Below are 24809 nucleotides of genomic sequence, written 5' to 3'. Positions count from 1 at the left end.
ATTGAGAATTAACTACTTTACGCTAATGTTTGCCACGACATGTTCCTTTGTTATGTTGTAATGTGATACATAACGTTATGCTCCTACTATTTATTTGAACCGGGTGATTATTAATATTTGGCAGAGTGACTTGTTTCGAATATGTACAGTGCTATATTTGATATTGATATTTGATAACGATATTTAATCTCGATTTGTCGTAGCAGAGGCTGGCTAAAGTTCACATACGCAGGCAAGTCCCGGCCTCTCTTGCGCAGGGATCTGCTAAAGCATACGGCGTGTTCCCGTTGTGCCCTTTGTTTGTTTTGTATCCGTTGGGTATCCTTCCTGTGTGAAATGCTCTTCTGAGAGGTCAACTCCTAGCGATTACTAAAGACTACTTGGTGTTGGATTTGGACTGGCCATCCAATATCCAAACCTATTATATAAATTTATTGTAATGTTTTAATGATTGTTTTTTTTGTTATGTGTGTGAAATATTGATTCTTTAGGAATTCCAGCGGAGCCAGTGATTCAACATTATCTTAAATTACTTGACAACCATCATAATATGCATTTATGCCATTACAGACCACTAATTTTGCTATAAAGTTCAATATTAATTTGTTGGCTGGGTTTTTTTCTTGGTCAGTTCTTTTTTTCCCAGCCTATTTTTATATTTGTACTCGGTGAACTACCATTTTCTAAATTTAATCATACAATGCGAAGTATTTGGATTAAATCTACGTTTTTAAAGCATGTACTTGTTTTATTTGTACTCCTTACTTGATCCTCACTCCGACAAGCAACACATATCTGTAGCGACTCTTAAAAACACAACGTAGTAAATGGTCCTATTATTCGGATATTCAGGTTAGGTAGCTTTATCTAGACGATCCCGTGCCATGGGGTTCAGTTAGTTTGGGAGGGAAAGTTTTGAATTTAAATCTTGAGTTGCGCAGTCTCTCGGGGCGGGCCTGGGTACATCACAAACACATGGGAAATGAGTTACCTAAACAAAAGTCAAGACTACCCTTAATTCATTAATGTTAATTAATATTTCTGTCTGCTGCGCATATGCACTCTCTCACATCGATGCATACATCACGATCAACTGTTACGCTGCGTCCTTCTCTTTCACACGGAACAGTATGGTTGTCGCAATTCTAAGTAGCGCGTGACAGAGAAACGTTTATGCATACTATAGCCTTCGTTTATTCATTTATAATTGTCCCACCTAAGTGACTGATAAGTGCTTTATATATAAAAAGTTGACTCCCAGTCTAATTTGTGATAAGTGGCGTGCCTTTACATGGTCAAGGGGCCAGGGGGGTATATTTTTTTAATGACACTGTTTTCGTAAATACCGTTCGTCGGCGCCACCGCGGATTTCAACCCCGTGAATCATCCCCTTCCCACGCGGTTTCCCGCCAGCTGTGTATGTACGATTCTGCCCTTTTATGTCTAAGAATATGTGTACCAGATTAGATTCCAATCAGTTTAGCCGTTAGCCGGAAATGAAAGTGACACACTTGCGCATGCACGATTCTGCCCAAAAGCTTTTCAGCTCTTCCTTTTATGTCTCAAGTTGTATGCTGGTTACTCATACTGGTTGGCAATAGAATAAATACTGAATACATTATTGTTGCTTTCAACCAAAATTCGTAGATATTTATTACAAATTACATAAATCATTGGACTCGCCAATTAAAAATTCGACTTATTTCCGAAAACCTACATGCTGAACACTCACATTGCCTTTAATAATATGTTAAAAATAAATAGACATAAACTAAATATAAAATAAAATTTAAAAAAAAAATAAAATAAAATTTTTTTTTTTAATTTTTATTTTTGTAAGACGTTCCGGAAGGGTGGTATTTTTAAACAATAAGGGAAGTAGCTAATTAAATGGGGCTAATTATTGGTCATAACTCATTAATTGATCAAATCAGATGTGATGTAAACTCATCTTTCATTAGAAGCGGTCCTCTGAAATCTACGTTTAAGATGGCATGGCAGCATTCAGTCTGACGACTGGTCGTCTTTCGCCCTCAAGGGTCATGTAAACAAACATCGCGATTCCTTATCCGCGATCATCGCCCTGAGCCGGCACTTTTAGCTCGCTCCTGAACCTCCGAACACTCTAGTCGGCGATTGGAGTTGAATGCGTCATTGGAGATGACATATCCTGCCTGAAGGGTTAAGATGGAGCTCATATCTATTTATGGAAGGATTACGCGGCGCGCGTTTATTATTTATGATACACATCCCGCGTCAACCCTCTGATTAGGACCTTCGACCGATAGATCAACCACCGTCTATCTATGCCCTTAGACCATATAGTACATGGACTGCTATTCGCCCTATACTTTCAATACAAAATGGGTGGTCACGGATAGAGGGCACTGTAGTCGTGAGTATGTGAATCTCAGGGTAAACTAAAGTGTAAACACCACTAGGATCGCTTAAAGAGCAGCTTTATAGTAACCGCGTAGTACGGGAAGCTTTAAATACTCTTCATTATTTGCTATACCTACGTCCACAAATAAGAATAAGTTTGCTTTTTTTGGGATATCTAGGCGATTAATTAATCGACGTTTGTTAATTTATAGGTTTGACAGTCTCAAATCGTGTCTCATCGGACAGACTCGTTTACCCTGAAACTCGACATACCCAGGCGATGTCCTTGACCATATTTTAGTTACAATTAGCAGTCCATGTACTATATGGTCTAAGTCTATGCCTCTCATTGCGAACACAACTGCAGGTCAAGCTCACCCCAGAACTGTTTCTGCTAGCAATGAGGCCTTAAATTGTTCGTATTGGGTCGACACTATGACCTACTCAGCGGTGTAATCATCGGGAGCTGTACATCCTCATGCACCTATATACACTCTCGGACCCTATAAGGAATATATCCTGATACCTGCCAGGCATTTTATACCTAATGGCCCAACAACAAAGCAGAGCCTGCACAATACACTCACCACCTACATGTGGGAGACACTCACATTAAAGGACTATTACGCCAAAATCACTAATACTTTGATGCTCTACTTAGCATCCCTTATGATCGTGACCGGAGCGCGTATGCAACTGCCGTAACACGACCCCTTGCACCTATCTGTGTAGAATCGCGCAGTCAGCTTGCCACATTTATCAAATAGGGGTTGCGTTTACATTTTACTTTTTCGTTATTAAGGTCCACCATAAATTATCGTTCTTACAAAAATAATGTAAATTAAAAAAAAAAGATAAAATAACATAAATTAAACCAACATGAAAATAAAAATAAACTAAAATAAAAAATACAATAAATAAAAAGTAAACTAAAACAAAATAAAAAATAAATAAAAGAAAAAAAATAAAGATAAATAAAATAAAATACTTAATAAGAATAGTAAAATCTAATAAAATAAATGTAATGAGTGCTATTTTAAACTGGGGAAGCAGCTAAATTAAATGGGGGCTAATTGCTAATTGTTGGTCAGAACTCATTATTAACATACGACAAATCTACAGTAAATTCACCTTTCATTAGAAACATCCCTCTGTAATCTACGCATGAGGTGGCATACCACTATTCAGTCTGAAAGGCTATCTTTCGCGCTCGAGAATCATGTAAACAAACATCGCGACTGCTTAACCGCCATCTTTGTCAATTAATTAGGTAACTCACCGGAGCGCGTGAGCCCCGAGCTGGCGCTGAGTTCTCCTTGACCTCCGATTAGCAACTGGGGTTGAATGCGTCGTTGGAATTGACATGTTGAAGGGTTAAGATGAAGCTCATACCTATTTAGGAAAGGGTTACCCCTCGCTCACATGTATTGTTTACGATACACATTCTGGCTCGATCTTCGAACTAGTACCCTGGGCCAATAGATCACCCCTGCAGGTTAAGCTCAGCCCCGAACTCTTTTTATTAGCAATGAGGTCTTCATTTTTGGTATTGGGTCGACACCATGACCTATTCAAGCAAATAGGTCACTCAGCGGTATAATCATCGAAATCTACCGGAACCGTGTCATAGGTTCATGCAAATTATACACTCTCGGAGCCTAGGAATATATTCAGATATCTGCCAGGGGCTTTACCTAATAATAGTCCAACCACAATAGCACGGCCAGCACCATGGCGTGCACCATATACCCCAAACTCACTAACACTTAGCATTACTTACGATTGTGCCCAGAACGTGTGCGCAACTTAACTGCCTTAACACGATCCCTAAAAACCCTTGCACCCATCTGTGGAGAATCGCGCATACTTGACCAGCCAGCTTGCCACATTCATCAAAAAGCGATTGCGTTGACATTTTATTTTTTTAAATTTATGTTATTTTTTATTATTACCTACTTTAAGTTTACTTTTTTTTTTAATTTAATTTTATTTTAATATTTTATTTTAATTATTTATATTTTATTTATAAAAATAGTGTACTTGAAATTCAGCTTCCATACTTACATGATATTGACTTTCAGCGTATTACCTCATCTTTTTTTACAGTATCAGTTATACCATTGAATAGAAGCCTAAAAATAAAGCGTTTTGAGAATAAATAAAAGTAGGTATAAATTTATATATTAAAATCAATTGCACATAACTAAATGACTTAATTACAATAAAATTACATGCAACTTCTTTACAACAATTTCATACAAATCACAAAAGCTTGTATATAGATAAAAATATGTAAAAAACAATCATTCTGTTCTGGACTGTATCGCTAACAAAAATGTGAGAATATAACTATTACTTTTTATCTTTTGTTGGTGTCGAAGCATATAAATGTGGCGAGTTGCAAGATTCTTCCGAGATCATCAATCTGCTACCCGTGTGATAACCTACATCTATAGTGCTATCGCCGTCACGCGAAAGAAAGCTCACTTTTGTGTTTCGGAATCGAAAATTATTCATATTAAAAACATTTTCTTTGTCTTCGTCAGACTCGTCCACCCTAAGAAAGCTATCTGATAACTTCTTTCGTTGACTAATAAAAATCTTCGATTTGGGAGTATTCGAATTGGATACGTCCATTTCATCTCCGCTTGATGACGCTAGAGAAATGTGCTTGTATTCGAGATCCCAATTTATTGTGGAATTGCTTAACAGTTCAGGAACTGGTGAGTGCATACTTTCTAGAAAACGACATTAGGTTCTCATCTTTGGAAATCAATACATACCAAACGCGAGACTTTGATTGTTGGACGGAAGTTGATCCAAGGTGTCTGGAACTAAGTTCAAAGATGTGTCTACGCTCATACGTGGTGAAAAGTTTAATCTGCTAGCCGACGCAACTCTCGAAAATGTCGTGGGCGAATTTGTGGCAATAGGTGACAAGTTACAGTCTGGCATACCATTAGGATCGTGTGGACTGCCGAAATTTCTACTCGCAGTTGTCGCTTCATCGTATGGCGATAATTCAATGGGTGAAAGAACGCACGACGGAGCGGGAGACGTTAACGCCGAATTATTCGGAGAGTCTGAGTCGTTCAATTCAAACAATCGGCGATACAGAGAGCTTCTACTCTCCTTATCTTGCTGTTGGTCTGCGGTGTATGAGAAGAACGGTTTAAGTACGGCTTCCAAATGATCCGGTAAAGTCGGTGGAAGTGTTAAGACAGTTTGCGCTTCACCTGCAAATAATTCGGGCTTCATCCGAAACAATTTCGCTGACCAGTTATTGACAAGGGGTGTGACCACAGCGCCCAACTTCAAATGACATGCAAGAAGGCATTGAAATTTTTTCACCAAACTTGGCTGATATGCATATTGCAATATTAATTACTTTATTAATAACCAAAAAGCGTGAACGTCCGAGCATCCGTCCATACAACACTAAAACGCTTTTGGGTAAGTGATTCTTCGTACGCACATGGTCTCGTTCTTTCCCCGTTCCCGTGGGAATTTAGGGAAGTGCTTTCTGCGAGCATACACTTTATCATCTTCCAAGAAACCTATGTACTAAATGTCAAGTCTCTATCTTCAGCGGTTTCGACTGTAAATCACGTTTTTTCCCGATGACATTTTGGGACATCCCCAAGGGACGTGCATGCCAAACTTCAGCGTTCTGCGTGCAGTAGTTTCGGCCCTTAATCAAAATTTTTACCTGAGTTTAAAGTGTTATCTGGTCGGGCGTTGTAAAAATTTGTTATCGGCCAAGAATTAATTGGTTTTTCGACAATGTCACGTGCGAGATAAGCGGTGCAGGAGTTTTATCAGTTCTAGCGGCAGAGAGTGTTGTCGGGTTAATGACGATGTTGAAATTAGAGAAGGTGGTTTTGCTTAAATAGGAAGAATGAACCGTAAACGGGGCTGACTCGGGTTATTTTGAAAGAGAGCGTAAATATCTATTACGCTAATTTTAGACCATTGAACTAAATACTCAGTAACTGGAACGGCATCGCCTGTAAACAATATTGTTGTAAGAGCCGCGTATCGAGAGAGATGGGTAGAGGTAGGTATACTTCATCGTGTTCCACTCACGTGACGTTTATGATGCGTTTTACAAATCAACATGCCAAGGATTATTATACAAATAACGTGCTAAACAAGGATGAGCATACCTACCACAGCCTACGTTAGACGGCACGCGATTTTAGATATCGATGCGATTCCTGTTACAGAGTATACAGTTCAATGTTTTAGACTGGTAGTGCAGCCGACAATGCAATTAAAAAAAAAGATGAACATGCTCCATATTTGAGAAAATATCCTGTGCCTTACCAAACCTGTTCCTCGTCTAACTCAATAACCTTTAGCCGGCAAAATCGCCTGTGTGCAAGGAGCTGAGGCCGTCAAACTCCAGATGAAACTATTTTTGATAAGAGTTTTCGTAACGTGCCATGCTTTTTATTTATAGATAAATTACTTACTTAATCAAATCCCACCCGCCTACCGGAAAGTTAACATGCTGGTTACTCGTGCCGGTTAGCAATAGAATAAATACTGAATATATTCTTGTTGCTTTCAACCAAAATTCGTAAATATTATTACATAAATTAATGGACTCGCCAATTAAAACTTCGGCTTATTTTCGAAAAGCTACATGGACGGCACCTATTAATTATAATATTAATAATAAGCCATTTATTTGTACATAAAAAACAACAAAATATCTTTCACTTTAAATTTAAAAATTATTATACTACAAATAAATGTATAAAATCTACGGAGTTTCATTCACACAAACATGGGTACATTGAACATTAAAAAGAAAAGAAAAAAATATATATATCAACACTGAATTCATACCTGCAGCAGATATCTAAGTTTAAAAACTTAGTGCAAGGTGAATAACTTGATAATAGAATTTAAAAAAAAGAAAAATAAAATTTTAAAAAATAAGAATCGAAATAAAAATAAATAAGATAAAGGGAAAGATGATAAGTAACAAAGGATTAATAGTTAAATTAAATTTGAACTAAAAGAATGTTTATCATATTTTGCTCGATTTTGCTGAACACTCGAATTGCCTTTAATAAAAAAAAAATAAAAATACCAATCCCTACAGGTCTGTCTGAGATTCTACATCAACGATCAGCATTAGTCTACCAAAATGTAAAACTGCTAAATATATGAAATTTAAAAAAAATCTGCATCTGCTGGGAATCGAACCTGTACGCCCGCGTGGCTGCTATAGCGATTAGACGGTCAACGGCGACGACCGCTAGCATCTTTATATACAGAGCGTTTGAGATGAGAGAGTCATCTCAATATCTCTTTTATTTGGCGAGATACCAACGGGAAATCTATGCAACTCTTGTTTTTCAAATGCAACGCCTGTTTTTTACGGTATTTGAAAAGATTTGCTGTACAACATAAAATCGAGCATAAAATATGCATATGGTTATAATATACAAAAAAATGGAGAAAACATATGATAGCTATCTAATATGCTATCACACAGAAAAAAACCTACGTCAACTTGTTCCATGTTTCGTTTTAGAAATTTACTTTTGCACTATTATACGATATATCCGTGTAACACACAGACACCACGCATCCTGACAGCACACGGTATGCTAGATTTCATGTTTTCTAAATATTGCATCAAGTAGAATAGAATTTGCTCATTTATCTTAAATCTGGCTGAAACCGATGTCAGGATTTATAGAACTTGAAATAAATAAGATAAATGACTAAATACTATTAAAATACATTTATTTTGTGCTTTCCTGCCTACTTACATTTGATCCACATTTTCAAGACTGAATAACGGTTTTCCTATTTATCTGGATTTTTTTCTTATCAAACATACTGATAATTATATATTTTTCTAATTAGAAAAGAATAAGGAAATAAAGTTATATATTCCATTTGGAAAAAAAAGTTCCTTGCTGTATCTAAACTAAGCAGGCTATGGAAAATACAGAAATACCTCGAGAAATACCCACCATTACCTTTTGATATTCCCACAAATAAATGAGTTATTGCATCGTTCTATCTCTTTTTGTTCTCAAATATCCTCGAAAAACATCGAAAACGAGCAATTTTGAACACCCTGTACAATACATGGCGAGAAAATTCTTGCATTGCGTGAAGTGTTTCATCTTGAATGCCTTGTAGTAATCCAGCAGATTCATAAAAAAAATATACCTAACAACATTTTTAAAGACAATGTACACTGTGTCCAAGATATGGGTGTCTACAATGGGGATTTCCGAAACCATAGAAGATACGACGATAGTCAAATTAGAGAACAGTTACGCAATTAAACAATTATTAAATTAAAAAACAAAAGTTGGAAACTGTTGGTTTCTACAGGATGGTGCCACCACGCACAACGACTAATCGTGCGAGAATTCCTATCGGCCAAAGTTATTCTGGCACGATTACAGTGCTGTACTTAGACCCTCGGCGTATCTTTTATGGTTTCGTAGATCTCCATGATAAGGCGTCCTTATCTTGGACACAGTGTGTATGTATGTACCGGGTGACCCAATAAGACTGTTCCTCGGCCATATCTCGAGAAAATATTTTCAAGTTCTAAAAATGACCACCAGAGGGCGTAACTGCCATCTTAAATTTTAAAATTGCATTTTCTTTAAATTTCGCATAATAATAAACATTCTTTTTTCACATTTTTAAAGAGAACCAGTTTATCCATCATTTTCGTAAAAACAAAAACTCAGTTATTTCAAAAACAAAGATGGCGTGAGGCGTTCAATTGTTTTTGCAATAACCTGCTTTAACTTCTTAACCGTTTGACTGATTTTAACAAATTTGGTATGGTTGAAAAGAGCATTCCTTGCGCAACAAGACTCAACCAAAATATAGTTAATTTAGTTTAATCCTTCTCCGCCAGGGGGCTAGTTTTGACACTATGACCCAAAATCCTAAAAAAAGGGGGTTAACGCTAGGGTTGTCAATTTCTATGTAAAAAATGTCCCACCCTCCAACGACCGATCGACCGATTTTTGCGTCTTTTAGCAAAAACTATTTCCTTTTACGAGTTATAAAGTCTGTTTTATTTTCGTTGTGCCACCTTGTATATGATACACTTCTTAAGTGGTCCAAAAGTTTCCTTAAAGGTTCTGTATAAAGTCTTGGATGACCCTTCATAGGCAAAAGTTTTGCATTTAACAATAATAAAAAGCTCGATAAAAACTTTATATTGTCACTAGTACATCAGACACCACTCACATACCTGCACATGCGCGTTCTGTTGAAAACCGTTTTAGCTCTTTCTTTTATGTCTAAGAATATGTGAACGAAATTTGGTTCCAATCGGTTCAGTCATTTAGCCGAAAATGACAGTACAGACAGACAGACTGATCGACATCGATATTTTGTTTGATTCGGATTCCTGCATTAATTTTTCACTGAATTTAAATAACTTGATTAGAAACTTTCGCATTGAGAAAAGCTAAAGTTTAGAAAAGCAATAGCAATGGTTTTGAGATGATTTTATTCTTGGAAATTCATCAAACATCCAACAAAAGCACTCAAGTTTTCCAGCTGCATAAATCATTGAAGTTTTTTACTTTATTGCAGAAAAACTAAGGCGAATGGTCAACAAAAATGTGATGAGTAAAGGTAAGACACTAGGCAGAACTGCATCCAAAGCAGAGCGATGCGGCACGATGCCAATTAACAAAACTGTTAAGCCCCGTGGCATGCCATATAGTTCCACTACCACTAGTGCGGTACTTATAGCAAATGACGCAACACACTGATCTTCATTTGTGATTTGAGACCCCTAGAGAGCATCGCGTCACTCTGTTGCAGTGCAGTTCCAGTCCAGCTATACTGCATTCATTATAAGGAGGTAGTAGATGGCGCTGTGCTTGAAGATAAGCACACACAGGAAAAATATAAAACAGCACCAAAGTCGAGACCAAAGTAGTGTAAAGTACAAATATCCCCATCACTGCAAACAGAAATATATCTTTGACATTAACAGCTAATGACACTTCCAACAGTTTAGTGGGCAATAGAAACTACCAGTTTGCAAAATTCGCCACTCTTTTCACGTTTCAGTGTAATACTGACTCATGTTTTAACCAATCACACTGAAGGTCAAAGCTTCCCTATGCTTTCTACCGCTACCTTCTTAAAATGAATACAGTATAGTGTTGTCCTACCTTTAATTGTACGTAATAATCTGACAGAGCCAACTAAAAGTTGTACGCTGTGAATTTTTAAATTGGGGGTTGTGGTAAAGTTGAGCATTGAGATAGATTATCATCAACTTACCTTCCACCAGTTGCTTGAACTTTTTTTCCCCACTGTCCGTTATTAACGGTGGATTTGAATTCACTACATTGAAGGGGCTAGGAACGATAAGTTTTTCATTGAAGTAGGATTCGATTTTTGCCTGAGCCGATATTTCACTCTCCACATCGTGATCGGTCATCTCGAATAAATCGACCGTCTTTTCGTCAATATCGGCAGGTTTTAAAGTGGAAATTTCCTCGATCGTCCACCTAAACTTATCTTCAGTCTTAGTACTCTGTACGTTGAACACAGACGGGCTAAATTCCGATGTGGATTTATCGAAAGTTATCAATAACCGTGACTTACCTAAACACAGAACGATGCAGTCTTTCAGTTAGTTGAGACTCGAACGGATTCTTAATTGTCAGTATGCTCGACGGTGGTGTTGAAACCACGGGAAGCAATCGAAACGGACTATCGTTTCCAAGAGTGTGATATCTATGTTGGCTGGTTTTTTCTAAAAATTTATTAGGCAGTGGTCTTCTGGGCGTTCTCTTTTCCATTTTGTTGTTTAGATACGTATAAATATTAAATAAAGCATATTAACTATTATAAATACAATTAAATCACAGACATGTAAAAAACCGCCAAAAGGTGATTTTTGCACTGGGCTGGTCACTGGGCAGTCGGGCTCGTGTGAAGTGCAGTAACTGACTGGTTTCAAATTTGACCGTTAACTATTTAAATTCAAATTAACTGATCTGTGAAAATGGGGTTAGGTTATCCGGAACCAGTGGCGCACGCAAGAACTTTTACATCCAAGGAGCGTGTTCAGTAAATAGCATTCTTGGTTCAAGTTACTATTCCTATTTTAAGCTTTAGTGGGAGCTGGTGATGATACAGTACCGTTTTTCGATTATATATTTTTTACAAAAACGAGGTTTTATTGAATCAAAAGGAAGGTTCGTTACAGTTTTATAAATGAATGCCTGTTTCTGTTACACCTGTCCCTGGTCCCTTTAACAGATAACAAAATGTCCTTTGTACTTTCTTTATTTTTTTTAAATCCTATTACTTAACACCACTTAAAAAAGTTTGCAGAAAAAAATTTTATTCTGAAAACATTTGCGGCGGCGCGGTGCTATGGCAACACCAGCCGCGACTAGAGTAAGTCAAACTCGATAGCATTGAACTTTGTACTACGCTGTAACTGGAACTACAAGACTTGATTAAGGTAGCACATTCGTCTGCTATTTTGAAGCCCACTGACAGTCCCACTCGGTGCACAGAAAAACTAGTTGTGTAAAATGTGTTTATGCATTGCATTAATAAACGTTAAAGAACTCAATGGTTTTTCTTTAAGATAAGACATAACATGCAAGTATGGGCTCCAAAATGGCGGACGAGCTTACGGATACGGAGTCAGCCGTGCTATATACAGGGTGATTCAAATTCGAGGGCCACCATGGGGATCTCGAGAACTGTAAGAGATAGGTAGGTAGTTTAAATTTGGCAATCCTATCTATACCTATCTCTTACAGTTCCCGAAATCCCCCATGGTGGCTCTCGAATTTGAATCACCATGTATAGTATAGCTATAACTGGAACAGCATCGCTCGCAATCAGCCGTTGCCAGGGGCCGTGGGGAATTTTTGTGAGAGCGAGAGATGGGTCTACGTCTTATATTTTGTTTATTTTTGTTTAAAATAAATTATTGACATGTTTGAAAAAACGGTTATGAATTGCGTTACATATAAGTGCAATAATTTGCATAATAAAAACTCCAATATTCAATTTCATGGGTATATTTTGATACCATTTTTCAAACTCCACGCGCGCACTTAATATTTTTGCGCATGACTGACGGCATTTGCACCGCTCATTCTATTTCGATTTCTTTAAGTAATGTCACTCATACTCACTTATACCTACTGTGGTCTCGGTTGATAGAAATGGAAAGTAAAATAATTTTGATATAATTTTTTTCTCAATTTATTCAACGAGCAATGGTCTTACCTTGTTTTACCCGTACCGGTAATTAGACCGCTTGGAAGCACTGGAACTACTTGTGGCTGTTTAACTTGTTCCGCAAACCAATTGCTCGCTGATGATGACTGCGCTCATTGGGCAAACACGTCGTGTTAGTCAGTAGGCAGTACTTAACAAAGATAGTAAGTGCATATACACAATGTTGGTTACACTCAAGGTTAAAAACAAATTTTGGGAACAATGGCGCAGGTAAGAAGGTACCATTCAGGTACCTAGATTCTGAGAAGGGTACAGGATGTGACTAATATTTGGTGCAATAAAGCCTTTTGTTAGAAACAAGATGGAAAATTACATGGCCTTGTACTCAAATTCAACTATCGGCAATGATATGTGGAAATTAGCGAATCGTACGTAACTCATCGTACATAGATTCAAAACCGAAGATTTTTGATTAGCGTAATCTCGCCTCCGCAAGGTAGATAGTTCGCCTCTCGTTTGGGGTTTCGAGCATCTAGTTGAATGTCGAAGACAATCACGGAAATTAGGTGTCGTAACTCAATTTGACTACAGTTGTTTGCCATCCCCGTGACTGCTTCGTTCACGGAGAAAATGTTAGTTACAAACAACAAGTCAGTACACACACAAACAACTCTGTAATTTGCACATATTAAAATAAAATGATCAAAATTTATATGAATGTTACTTCTGAGACAAGACCAAGTAATCCACACATATACATAAATTAAGCAAACATTACACCAAAAACGTAAACGATAACGGATAACGGTATCAAATATGTGATTCTGCATTAAGGTTAAATCAAGTCAATTTCAAAAACAAAGATTGAAACTCATAAAAATATAAAATGCTGCATACAAAACACAAGTACGATGTAAAGAAATGCAAAGATTACTACCTGCATTAAATAACACAAAATAAGAAAAAACAATTATGGAGCGACCGCCCTTAAAGTCCGATGCCAAACGTAACCCTTAGACTACGTAACCCACGTGGCCACGTCCCTGCTCTCCAGATGGCGCAAACAGCTTTCCTCCATATCTTTTCTCACCTAAAAGTTGCGTGGTTGCCAACTCTCAAAAATGTGTGCATCGCCGTACGTTGTATATACAGGGTGGAACCTCTCAAGTTTATGACACGAGCACCTATGATCTCAGTCAACTGCTGAACGCACTGAACTTTATTAACGATTTGTTCCACTTTGGCGTGTGGAAATCGACAGATTATATTTCTTCTGTTATTCTTGAATAATTTCCTTCGAAATAAAAAAAATTCCAACGTGCTCGAAAATGTCAAGGTAACAGTTCGTGACCTTCCCACTACGCACGTCATAACATCAAGCTGAATCGTCAGATTATAGAAATGAACACTTTTCAACGCGTAGTCAACCCACCTTACTTTAATCTGCCGCGGTCGAGTAAATCCCAAAATCCCCTATCATATTATGTAGTCTGTAAAATTCCTGTTATCTTTTGCAAATACGCATTTTTGTGTAATAATACTCTTATTACCTTTGCTTGCTTTTAAGTATTAACGTTAATTGCTTGGTCTTTAAGCTAGTATCATGGCTATGTTGTTCATGAACACCATGGTATAATAAAAACAGTATCGCAACGCGCATCGTGTCCCCTTTCCCCACGCCGTATGACGTCAATCACGTTACAAACTCCGGCGCGCGTATACAAATGGATAGGGAAGAGGTTACGGAAACGCACTATTATTTGTGTATCTGTCGGCAAAATTTAGGTTTATTTCAGTATATAATATTACACACACAAATGCAAGCTCGCACAAAAACCTTACAATGAAATGCAAAGCAGATAAAATGTAAGTAGAGGTATTGTTCAAATGGTGCGCCAAGCGCGTGTACGTGAATGAAAAACGAAGATCATGTACCTCTATTTTTTAAACAGTTTGAAAATATAGTAGACTAGGGCTTGTAATCAATCAAAATGTATTTAATAATTTGATATACTCACGTATATCTAAATGATCGAAGCAATAAAAGTATTTCCGCGTACTGTAAATATATTAATTATATTAAACAAATTGCTTTCAGCTTATTTTTTTAATTTAAGCATGTAATTTTGTACAAAGCTTATTCTTCTATCCTAAGAACGTTCTTTTTTGACTCGGCTACAGCGTCTCCTCGTATGATAACGGATGCCCCAATTTTGTTTAGTCTACAAATTTTTTCGCATACGTATATTCACTTCCGAAGTATTTAACACATTAACCCTTCGTTTTTCGTGAATAATTATTACATTTTGCATTCGCGCAACCAGGCATTATCGTTTAAATGTTTATTGGGTATCCTCGCGGTGTAATGAAATCGGAAATAAAAGGTATTCGCTATTAATAGAAGCAAAAACTCGAGTGTTTGCAATGCAGGACTATCAACTACACATATTCCTGTACGTACGATAAATATAATATGCACCACAATGCAGATTATACGTCGAAAACTAGGCCCACCATTGAATCTTTATGGGATCACGTGACAGATGTAACTAGAGTGACGTCATGCGCGAGCACGTGTTTTCGTCCGACAATTGGGCACCCGATGATGAACACTAAAAATGATACCATAACCCTTGACGAAGCAAGTACCACCACCACTACTTTTGTTGGAATCTAACGTGTAAAACGTCATTTTACTTTGGGATATTGGGTAAAATCTTATCACCTACGAGAGACCAGGTAGTAAAACTAATTGAAATAAATGGAATTCGCTCAACTTTATTTAAAATAATCTTCAACAAATTTTTCAGATAAATAAATAAGTTAGAATTAGTAATTGTAAAGTAAAAAGATGTTACATGGTAGAATTCTTTATTGTACAATAAACCAATTAAAAGCACTGCTGTTAGCTCAAAGCAGATGGAAAATGAGCTAGTACTACTACTTTGGATTGATTATAAACTGACACACTCAGTTTCAAAACAACAACAATGAGTCTACTTACTTCTAATTACAAACTAATAAAAATAAATACACATCATGTTAATTAATTTGATATAGATACCTACTTCATTTCCACTACAACAAATCAAAAATCTGACCGTTTATCTCTATTCTTACTGCGAGAAATTGTTCTAGCTTTAAAAGCGGCCGCATTTACCAAATGCCTCTCCAATTTCGATTGCTTTAATGACGGTGTATCCATTATAAGTTTGTTACCCAATTGAAAAATATCTCGAAGAAGTTCGTTTTCGGCTAAATGCATGTTCAATCCGGATCCCAAAGTGTGACAAAGCACATAGTATTGTTTTCTGCGAGTCCAACTGTCCAAAACGAGTATCTCCTTGCCGAATCGTATTTGTAAATCTTGTAAGTTATCCTCCTAAAAAATTGGCTCATTAAATCGTATTTGACTCGGCCTTGTATACCTCAATGTAGTATAGAATATCTCTGAAAGTCGCGCGTTGTTGTTTCCGATCTTTTTTGGCGCGATATTTATGCGAATCAGTCGCGAGCTGACGTAAAGTGTCAACTAGGTCTGGTATAAACTCTTCGGCAAAGTCCTCGTGGTACTCTCGTCCCAATTCAAAAACGATAGCTAGCGCTTCTCCGGCAGATAATCGAACCTCAAGGAAGGGAGAGGCAAGTAATTGTGCAAGTTGGACCAGAGACCTACAATTTAATGTCAATAATGGATTATTTGTATCGCTCAACTTACGGAGTGAAATTGGTACCGTTACCAATCATTGTGTATACATCACCGGGTGCCATTAATGTGAATAGAAGCGTCCAAGCACTTAACGCTGCGGCGTGAAGTGTGGCGGCGTCGCTATTCACATTTGGCAATGAACCATCTCCTTTCAGATAGCTACCCGAGAAAATCACTTGGAATTGTTGCATTAAAGTTAGTACGTCTCCCATTTCGCCGCCGGATAAGTAAGTTATTAAAGCTAGTGATGTACAACACTAAAACAAAATTGTGTTGTTAATTTAAACTTGTGGGAAAGTTGACTTACCTTGGCCCTGGCTAATGCGGACACAGAGTTGTCATTGGCTGTTGATTTCAATACAGGTTTTAAATTGGCAACTACTTCGTTGCTAGCATCGACGCCTAGTTGAACACATAGTAGTGGTGCTAATTCTGCAGAGACCTCCTGTTCAACACCTCTTCCTTTACGCAAACTTCTTTCGATGCAATCAATTATGGTTAATTTCCTAGGAAAGCACCGAGTACTAAATGCCAATGCTATACAAATGTTTTTTTTTAATTATTACACCAAGTACCAATGAAGTAGAAAAATTTCAGAAGTGCCCCTCCCCCTCCTCAAAAGTAGTCATTTCTCATAAAAATAAAATTGAGGGTAGGTGTTGGTGTTGTAATCGAAGTGTAACTTGTTTCACAACATACCCTTACACTATTTAGGGCAGGGGTCGGCAACCTATTGAAACGGAAGAGCCAAAAATTACAATTTACAAAATTTCCCAGTTTTTAAAGAGCCACAAAAAATTTTTTATTCAATATTATAGTATTTGGCTATATACAGGGTCCTGCAACAGTGCGTCGGTTTTTCCTACATAGCTGACACCTGGTAAAAAATATTGGTGATTGTGGATCTACAGAAATTATTTTTGAATGTACAGGGTGTCCCATTTTTAAGATGTCAATAAATAACTGATCTTTTTAAATAGAACATCCTGTATATTTTTACTTGTTTCAATGCCATTTGTTCAAAGTGCTATAACTATTCTTTTTCAAATGGAACTACCACTATTTTATTTCGCTATTCGATTGTCTTTTGTGTTCTCTTCAATGTTTATAAGGGGTGTCCTATGCTTAAACCCCGCAGTTTTTATTTTATTCAATATTTTTTTAAATTCGGAGAGCCGCAACTTTATATCACAGGTTGCCGGCCCCTGATTTAGGGGAAGTAGATCATAATGCAAGTTGTTACAAATGTTCACGATGCCTTATCAACTCAGGAAAATCAGCTGTTTTTCTAATCGCTGCCGTGGTTTTACTGCCAATAAGAAATAAACTTATCAAAACCACAAGCGAGTGGGTGTTGCCAGTATAAATCCAGTGACAGGGAACTTAATTTGATATAAACAACAACTGGTATATACAGGGAGATTAGCATAGTCCGTTCCTTAAAAGTTTTTAAACTTGCAGTTGAAATAGAAACTTGAAATTTCATTTAGTCATAATCAACGATTACGGTTACAAACTGAAATAAAATAATTTCAAGATGGAGCCGCTTCCATAAATACCAGAAGCGGCGCCATTTTAGTTTTAACATTGTTTATGTTTTAACATTGTTTATGTTTTCGTATATTGGTACAAAGTTATGAGTTTTGCTCAATAGCAAAATACAATGGTGTCACATCAAGTGACGATTGTACTGAACTCGACTGTCATCGATAGGGTAAGGAAAAGTCACGGATACTGTCGATATAGTATGTACTTACTTAATAGTGCTCAATTGTTTTGTTAATTGATATCTAAAATTCTCACACACTCAAAAACCACCGGATATAAGCATACAGAATGTTAATAACTGTGGCTATAAGTTTTTGACAATTTTTTAATGCAACTTTGAAAAATTGTAGCAGCCCTCGAAACGGCCACTCAACAATTCCTTAGACTGAGAGGTTCGATTATAAAAAAGAGCGCTCACATATCTTAAACGGTTTAAGTCAGGGGTCGGCAACCTGCGGCTCTTTTGATGTAAAGTTGCGGCTCTCTGCATTTATCTAAAAAACTTAGTACATTTTTTCGAAATTCATGTTAATGGATCTTATTTTATTACGAAATTGAAAGTACACTTGCAGTACATAATTACCTAATTTGCGACATTTGTTTGTCTTTTTTTATTATGACAGCCTACTCCGATGTATAAATATGTAATTAATTAATAAGAAAAAAATTTGAATAACATAAAAATTATGAATTTTAAGCACAGGACACCTCGTATAAAAATTGAAGAGGATACAAAACACAATCGAATAGCGAAATAAAATAGTGGTAGATAAAAATTTGAAAAATAATAGTTATGGTACTTTGAACAAATGACATTGAAACAAGTACAATAATTCAGGATGTTCTATTTAAAAAAAGCATTTATTTATTGACACCGTAAAAATGGGACACCCTGTACATTCAAAAATAATTTCTGTAGATCCACAACCATGTATAGTTGACATTTGCACACAAGATTTTTTTTAAATCTTTTTTACCAGGCATAAGCTAGAAATGACGAACGTAATGTTGCAGGACCCTCTATATGACCAAATATTATAGCACTGATTTGAAAATTTTTAGTGGCTCTTTAAAAACTGGGAAATTTTGCAAATTGTAACTTTTGGCTCTTCCGTTTCAATAGGTTGCCGACCCCTGGTTTAAGTGATACCTATGAATTTTTGAATGGACTCTTGCATCTTTAAATTTTTAGAGAAAAATTGACATATGTCAAAAATTAATTCAGAATAAAATAGCGCATTTAAATTCGAAACAAAATAGAAAAACTTTAGACGTAATAAAATCTCCCGGAAGATGACATATGCGCTGTGCACATCTGATTCCACAATATGCGATATGCTTGTCTTTACTATACTGCGTTGGCACTTTCAGCTGCAATGGGTTCTTATGCACTAAATGCGTCTCTTACTAATTTACGTTATTCTTCGATAACGCTATCCATGTTCCTAACCATAATGATGCCAAACTGACATATGATTGAATTGAAGTATTAAAACACAATATCGCCTTGTGCTATCATTCTCACATTTATTTATAAGTTTGGCAACGAGTTTGGCAAGCATGCATTGTCCATAAGCGCCATACTACATCTGAAGGTGTGAACGCGCTATAGAAGCATGTGGGGTTACAATTTCAATAAAGTATCTATAAATACGAAAGTTGAGTTTGCGCATGCGCACACATTAATTGTCAAGATTTTCTTGGTTGAGGTGCCAGACCTATATAAGCTACTGAAAGCAAAAAGAACGAACTAAATATCTTGAAAACTGTAGTAGTTAAGGTGAGAGTTAAGGCTCTGGACGGACGGACGGAGAAAGTGGTCATAATAACGCCTTCCAACATGAACTGGAAAATACGCTAAAACCTGTCAATTTCAAAATGGCCCTATATATACTTAGTTAAAGAAGATACATAAAAATAGTATACGAGGTCAGATTAAAAAATTATCAGATTTAATAAAATTTTTTGAAATGGAATCATATACATATTACATTACATATTTTAATATAAAAAGATTAAATTCTTGTTTTAAAAAGATAGGAAACACCATGGATGTAATTAAAAAAAGATTCAAGTGATCCAAACCAGTTCAAAAAGATTTTAAAAAAATTCAAAAAATATTCAAGTAATTCAAAAAAGATCAAGAAAAAATTTCCAAAAGGATTTAAAGTTTTTTTCACCATTTTGAATTTTAAATTTTTTTAAATTTTTCTTTTTTGTGTGATATATTTTTGAAATTATTTGAACATCTGGTATGATCAAAACATTTCTGCTGATAATGTCAATTCTTGTTTTAAAAAGATAGGAAACACCATGGATGTAATTAAAAAAAGATTCAAGTGATCCAAACCAGTTCAAAAAGATTTTAAAAAAATTCAAAAAATATTCAAGTAATTCAAAAAAGATCAAGAAAAAATTTCCAAAAGGATTTAAAGTTTTTTTCACCATTTTGAATTTTAAATTTTTTTAAATTTTTCTTTTTTGTGTGATATATTTTTGAAATTATTTGAACATCTGGTATGATCAAAACATTTCTGCTGATAATGTCAGTTATAATGTTGGTTTGCACCACATACCACATAGCTGCAAATGGAAGAATAAAGACAGTGTGTATCAGAAAGCCACACATTTTTAGTAAAACAGTTGACATTCGAGATGGGCATAATGAATCTGGAAGAAGACGATAACTGTATGAAATGTCATGTACCACAAGAAACCGTGGAACTATTATTGCAGGTTGCTCAACCCAATTAGAGAATCCAAGTTTACACGATACTACACCAATAGTTATTTAGCCCGGTGTACAGTTTGTTAAATATTAGGTTACTAAAGCATCATTTTACTAAGCCCTAAAATACACAACTTTTTTTAATTTAACAGACTACGTATCTCTTATGGTTTACGATTTCCCCATGCTGGTCATTTGTGTCTTGGACACACTGTAGTTTTTTTGCTCTGCCTGTGAAAAATCTGACCATGAAAATTGCAAACCAGCAAGTCACTAAGTAAGCTTACAAAATCTGAAACCAGACGAGTCAAATTTGTGTAAAAAATTTGTCAAACACAAAATGGGATTAACCATATGTTTTCGCAAAAAACAGTTTGAGTACCACTGACCGTGTAATAACAGAATCAAGGCTATCACACATATTAGTTCCGATAAAGGTAGGTATTTTTACCTATTAATGCTAAGTTTAAATGTCTAGATAAGCAGCGCTTATGTAATACCTACTATAATAGGTATAAGTAGATACAAACACCAATTATAGATCTGGACCTTCAACTTCGAAATAAATTATTGTTTACCAAACAAAATCTCTTTCGAGGAATAAACTTTTTGTTGATAGAATAAATTTAAATAAATTCAAATTACCTATCCTGAACAAAGTCTGGTACATATTTCTTGATAAAAGCTTTGGCGACCGCTTCGAAACTATTAGCACGACCCTGTGCGGATTTCTGAGTGAGTCCGTCTATCGCTTCCATTAGCTTCTCTTCGAACGCCTCCTGCTGCGTGAATCCGTCGACTTCGTCCGTGATACCATCTTCGGCGCTTGTATTTTCCGAGTATCCGCTAATCAAGCTAACGTTATCGATTACAGATTCCTCATCGGATGTTTGAATGGATCCCTCGTATCTACGATCTGTTTTGAAATAATGACAATATCAATTTGCAATATTTGGATGAGAGAATGCCGAGTCATATGACGTTCTTGCAATATTTCTAATAATTCAAAACATATGTTTGCCACACAATTATGACAGCAAGAATTCGTTCAATATTAAAAATATGTTTGCGAATTTAGCGTTTTAGGTATCCATATGCCCCAATTAGAATTTATAAGCAGTTGACGTAAGGGAAACCCCTCGCAAAACTCGACCTTATGCTATACGGCAATAAAGGCGAACGTACCAGACTTTCCTTTTCGTTTTCCTTTCGGCATGGTCACAAATAATAATATACACTATTTCTTAAATTTACTAATAAAACAACTAATTTAACACTTGATCAAGACGGTAAACAGTTTCTTATACGTTTTTCTCCACGTATACTTAGCACTTGACATTTAATTTGAGATAAATTTGTTTTAAAACTCAATAACATGTTTCACGTTGAACGTCAGACGGTCAACTGATCGGATTTGGTCAAAGCGCGAATGATCTTATATACCTGAAGTTAGTCACACAACAATTCCAACATTGCGCAATTTTTAGAAATTACAAAATTTACACAACCCGGAAAAATGCAATGGCGTAGCTGCATTTCCTTCGAAAAACGGGGCAAATTTTAGGTACCTACTCTCATCGCTCACCTAACTTTGTGTAGTTATCTAATATCTTACCTATTGTTTCGCAATGTTTTATTGTTCGAGGGCAACACTTCCAAAATTATCAATTTTCAAGTGTCGATTAAAGCTCTGATCAGATTAGATAACACACGTGGGTAAAAATTTAAGTATTTTTCCGTAAGGGGTCAAGCATTTTGTATCTTTTCGATTAATTGCGCATGAAAAAAACCCAAAAGAAATTAAAGCGCTAGAGATTCCTTTGGGTATAGCACAGATAAACGTAAAGATATCTGCGGTTATAGTATGTAGTTTACAGTTTTAAATAAATATTTTTCTATGATAAGAAAAAAAGTTCAAGGTTCCGGAAAAAACGATAGCACCCTCCTACACATTGCTTCTTTAAAATCTCTGCCTAAAAACGGTGCGGGGACATCCGCAGACCTGCCAGGGACTTTTAATAAATCCGGCAACAGTGTAGTCGGCTGTGGCATCATCGTAGTGATGGGGATGGGAGAAGAAAGACACAACTTCCGTCATTTTACATCTGTACTTTAGATCGCACTAACGAATGAGATTATGATAGTATTTTTACTACCCGCGCGTTAAGTAAGGGAGGCAAATTGCATTGGGATAAAAATGACCCCCCCCCCCACTTTTATTTATTTATTGTCCGTCTCTTGTTCTGGGCCCTCGTGCTTTTTTAGAGGTACCCTTGCAGAAGGTTTAAGTTGTTGTATTTACCTTACGAATTAGTAGGAAAACGTCGGAGTAGCTTGGAGCTTGATGTTTGTATTGACTTATTATAATAAACTAACTGACACCTGTCTAGCTATAGCTCAAAATATTAAATACATGCAACTTGAAACTTGAAATTTTATAATTTCTCCTCGTACACATCTGGCATATCTGTTATAAGTATAGCGCGCATTCGTACCTCCAGATGCAATTTGGTACTTATGGACATAGAGGCTTGCCAACCGTGACAATGACAGCACAAGAAGATTACCTATGTTGTGTTTTAATACTTTTATCCAACACCTCTATGTTATCCAGTCATTATCATGACGAAATTAAACGAGTAAGGTATAATAGGTATAACCCACTAATGAGTTATGGACGTAAAATAACTCACTAGCAAGATAAAGTACAGGAACCATAAGTAAATCCATATAAATTTTCTGACTAAATTTTTTGTTGTTTATTATTCCCCATAGCAACGAATTATTGCTTTTGTATTCCATGCACTCTAGCTTTTCGCGGAACACGCAGTTTTTAAGATTTCCACGTTTTAAACCAGCTTGAGGAGGTGTTGGATAAAGTTTTGTATGGTGCACGTGTGTTAATTACAAATAAGTCACTTGAGAAAATAACTTTACTTTTTTCTCGCGTGACTTATTTGTAATATAACACACTTATACCATAAATAACTATACTGCAATTCAATCATGTCAGTTCGACATCATTGCGGCGAGGAATAATTAAAGATAGATCGAAGAATGACGCAAATTAAAAGAAAGGCATTTAGTTTATAAGACTCCATACTGCATCTGGAGGTGCGAACGTGGTATAGAAGAAAAATCCTAATATTGACTTCAGTTTTTTTCAATTTGAGAGGGTCGGTAGCCTCGATCATCTTCTGAAAATTCCAAAGATCTATTACACAAATTTTGAACACCTAAAATAAATCTTGGCCACCTATTATAGAAAAAAATCTGACATGAAGCGACTATCTGGGTCGCACAAAGGATTCGAATAAACACAAAATAAATTGATAGACAATGACAAAAATGTAATTCGAAACATCAAAAAATTAGAACAAAATCCCTGACCGAAAGAACACAAGCGGTCGATAATTAAAAATGAAAAAATCTTAAATTACTTAGTTTTTTTCTCTAATAATCCAAATAATGGTCGTAAAAGGTCTGGAGATATAGGCGCACTTAACTCACACAAACGGTAACACTGCGAACTTGAACAATCTGGTTTAATGATTAAGGTGAACACATTTTCGGTGGCTGCTCGGGCTGTAAAAACTTTCAACTTTTCATGAAATAACTTTTTAGAAAGCCGACAACTGCTTTGTTTACTCACACTCGAATTCTGAATAAGGACAAACCGTTTTAGAATCTTGCACAAATGAATGTAGACTGTATATGATGGAATATGCTTGCTACGCTTTTGTAATAAGGGGAATGTTGAAAGAATATTGACAATAATGATTAACGTGTTTATTGTTAAAAATGTAAATAAAATAAATTGATTCTAAATCTTGATTTGGTGATATGACGATACATTTATTGTTGTTTCGAATTCGATCTTTTGAGAAGAATGCGCAATAAACAAACGAAGAATCTAGACGATGGCGGTTGGTGTTGCTTTTTTCGGTAGCGATATAGTAGATTAATTGATATCGGCAAAAGTTTTTACTGGTACAAAACAAATAAACTCCGGCTAATTTTAAATTCAGCGGCTAATGCGTCGCACATACCAAGTGGGAACATATACAAGGACAGGCGAAATAGTTAATATGTATATATACAGGGCGTTCTAAGGGTAATTTCTTTAAAGGAACTTTCTGAGGAATAACTAAAGGAACGAATTCTAGTATGGAGATTGAACAGATTGTTTAATTTCTTCTACACACTTTACTTCGA

General features: G+C 36.1%; 2 protein-coding genes across 3 annotated transcripts; both read right to left on the bottom strand.

The window, feature by feature from the left end:
• Positions 1–4547: 4547 nt before the first annotated feature.
• Positions 4548–11392, bottom strand: LOC116177474 (protein aurora borealis). 2 transcript variants are annotated; one of them, XM_031496457.1, is made up of 4 exons: positions 11008–11392; positions 10681–10958; positions 5166–5618; positions 4548–5120 (listed from the first exon to the last, which is right to left on the bottom strand). In XM_031496457.1, the coding sequence occupies exons 1-4, from the start codon at positions 11202–11204 to the stop codon at positions 4735–4737; spliced, it is 1314 nt and encodes a 437-aa protein (XP_031352317.1). In that variant the 5' UTR covers positions 11205–11392; the 3' UTR covers positions 4548–4734. The 2 variants fall into 2 exon arrangements, with proteins under 2 accessions (XP_031352317.1, XP_031352318.1); XM_031496458.1 differs by having other exon boundaries at positions 4948–5116; positions 11008–11391.
• Positions 11393–15463: 4071 nt separating this feature from the next.
• On the bottom strand, positions 15464–22018 carry LOC116175378 (interferon-related developmental regulator 2). The gene is made up of 6 exons (XM_031493456.1): positions 21780–22018; positions 21240–21510; positions 16626–16824; positions 16328–16575; positions 16038–16281; positions 15464–15991 (listed from the first exon to the last, which is right to left on the bottom strand). The coding sequence occupies exons 1-6, from the start codon at positions 21808–21810 to the stop codon at positions 15698–15700; spliced, it is 1287 nt and encodes a 428-aa protein (XP_031349316.1). The 5' UTR covers positions 21811–22018; the 3' UTR covers positions 15464–15697.
• Between the last annotated feature and the right edge of the window lie 2791 nt (positions 22019–24809).

The sequence above is a fragment of the Photinus pyralis genome, unplaced genomic scaffold (assembly GCF_008802855.1).
Source record: "Photinus pyralis isolate 1611_PpyrPB1 unplaced genomic scaffold, Ppyr1.3 Ppyr1.4_LG7, whole genome shotgun sequence".
Classification (NCBI taxonomy): domain Eukaryota; kingdom Metazoa; phylum Arthropoda; class Insecta; order Coleoptera; family Lampyridae; genus Photinus; species Photinus pyralis.
Note: the sequence above shows the minus strand (reverse complement) of the source record. Positions and strands in the feature narration are given on the sequence as shown.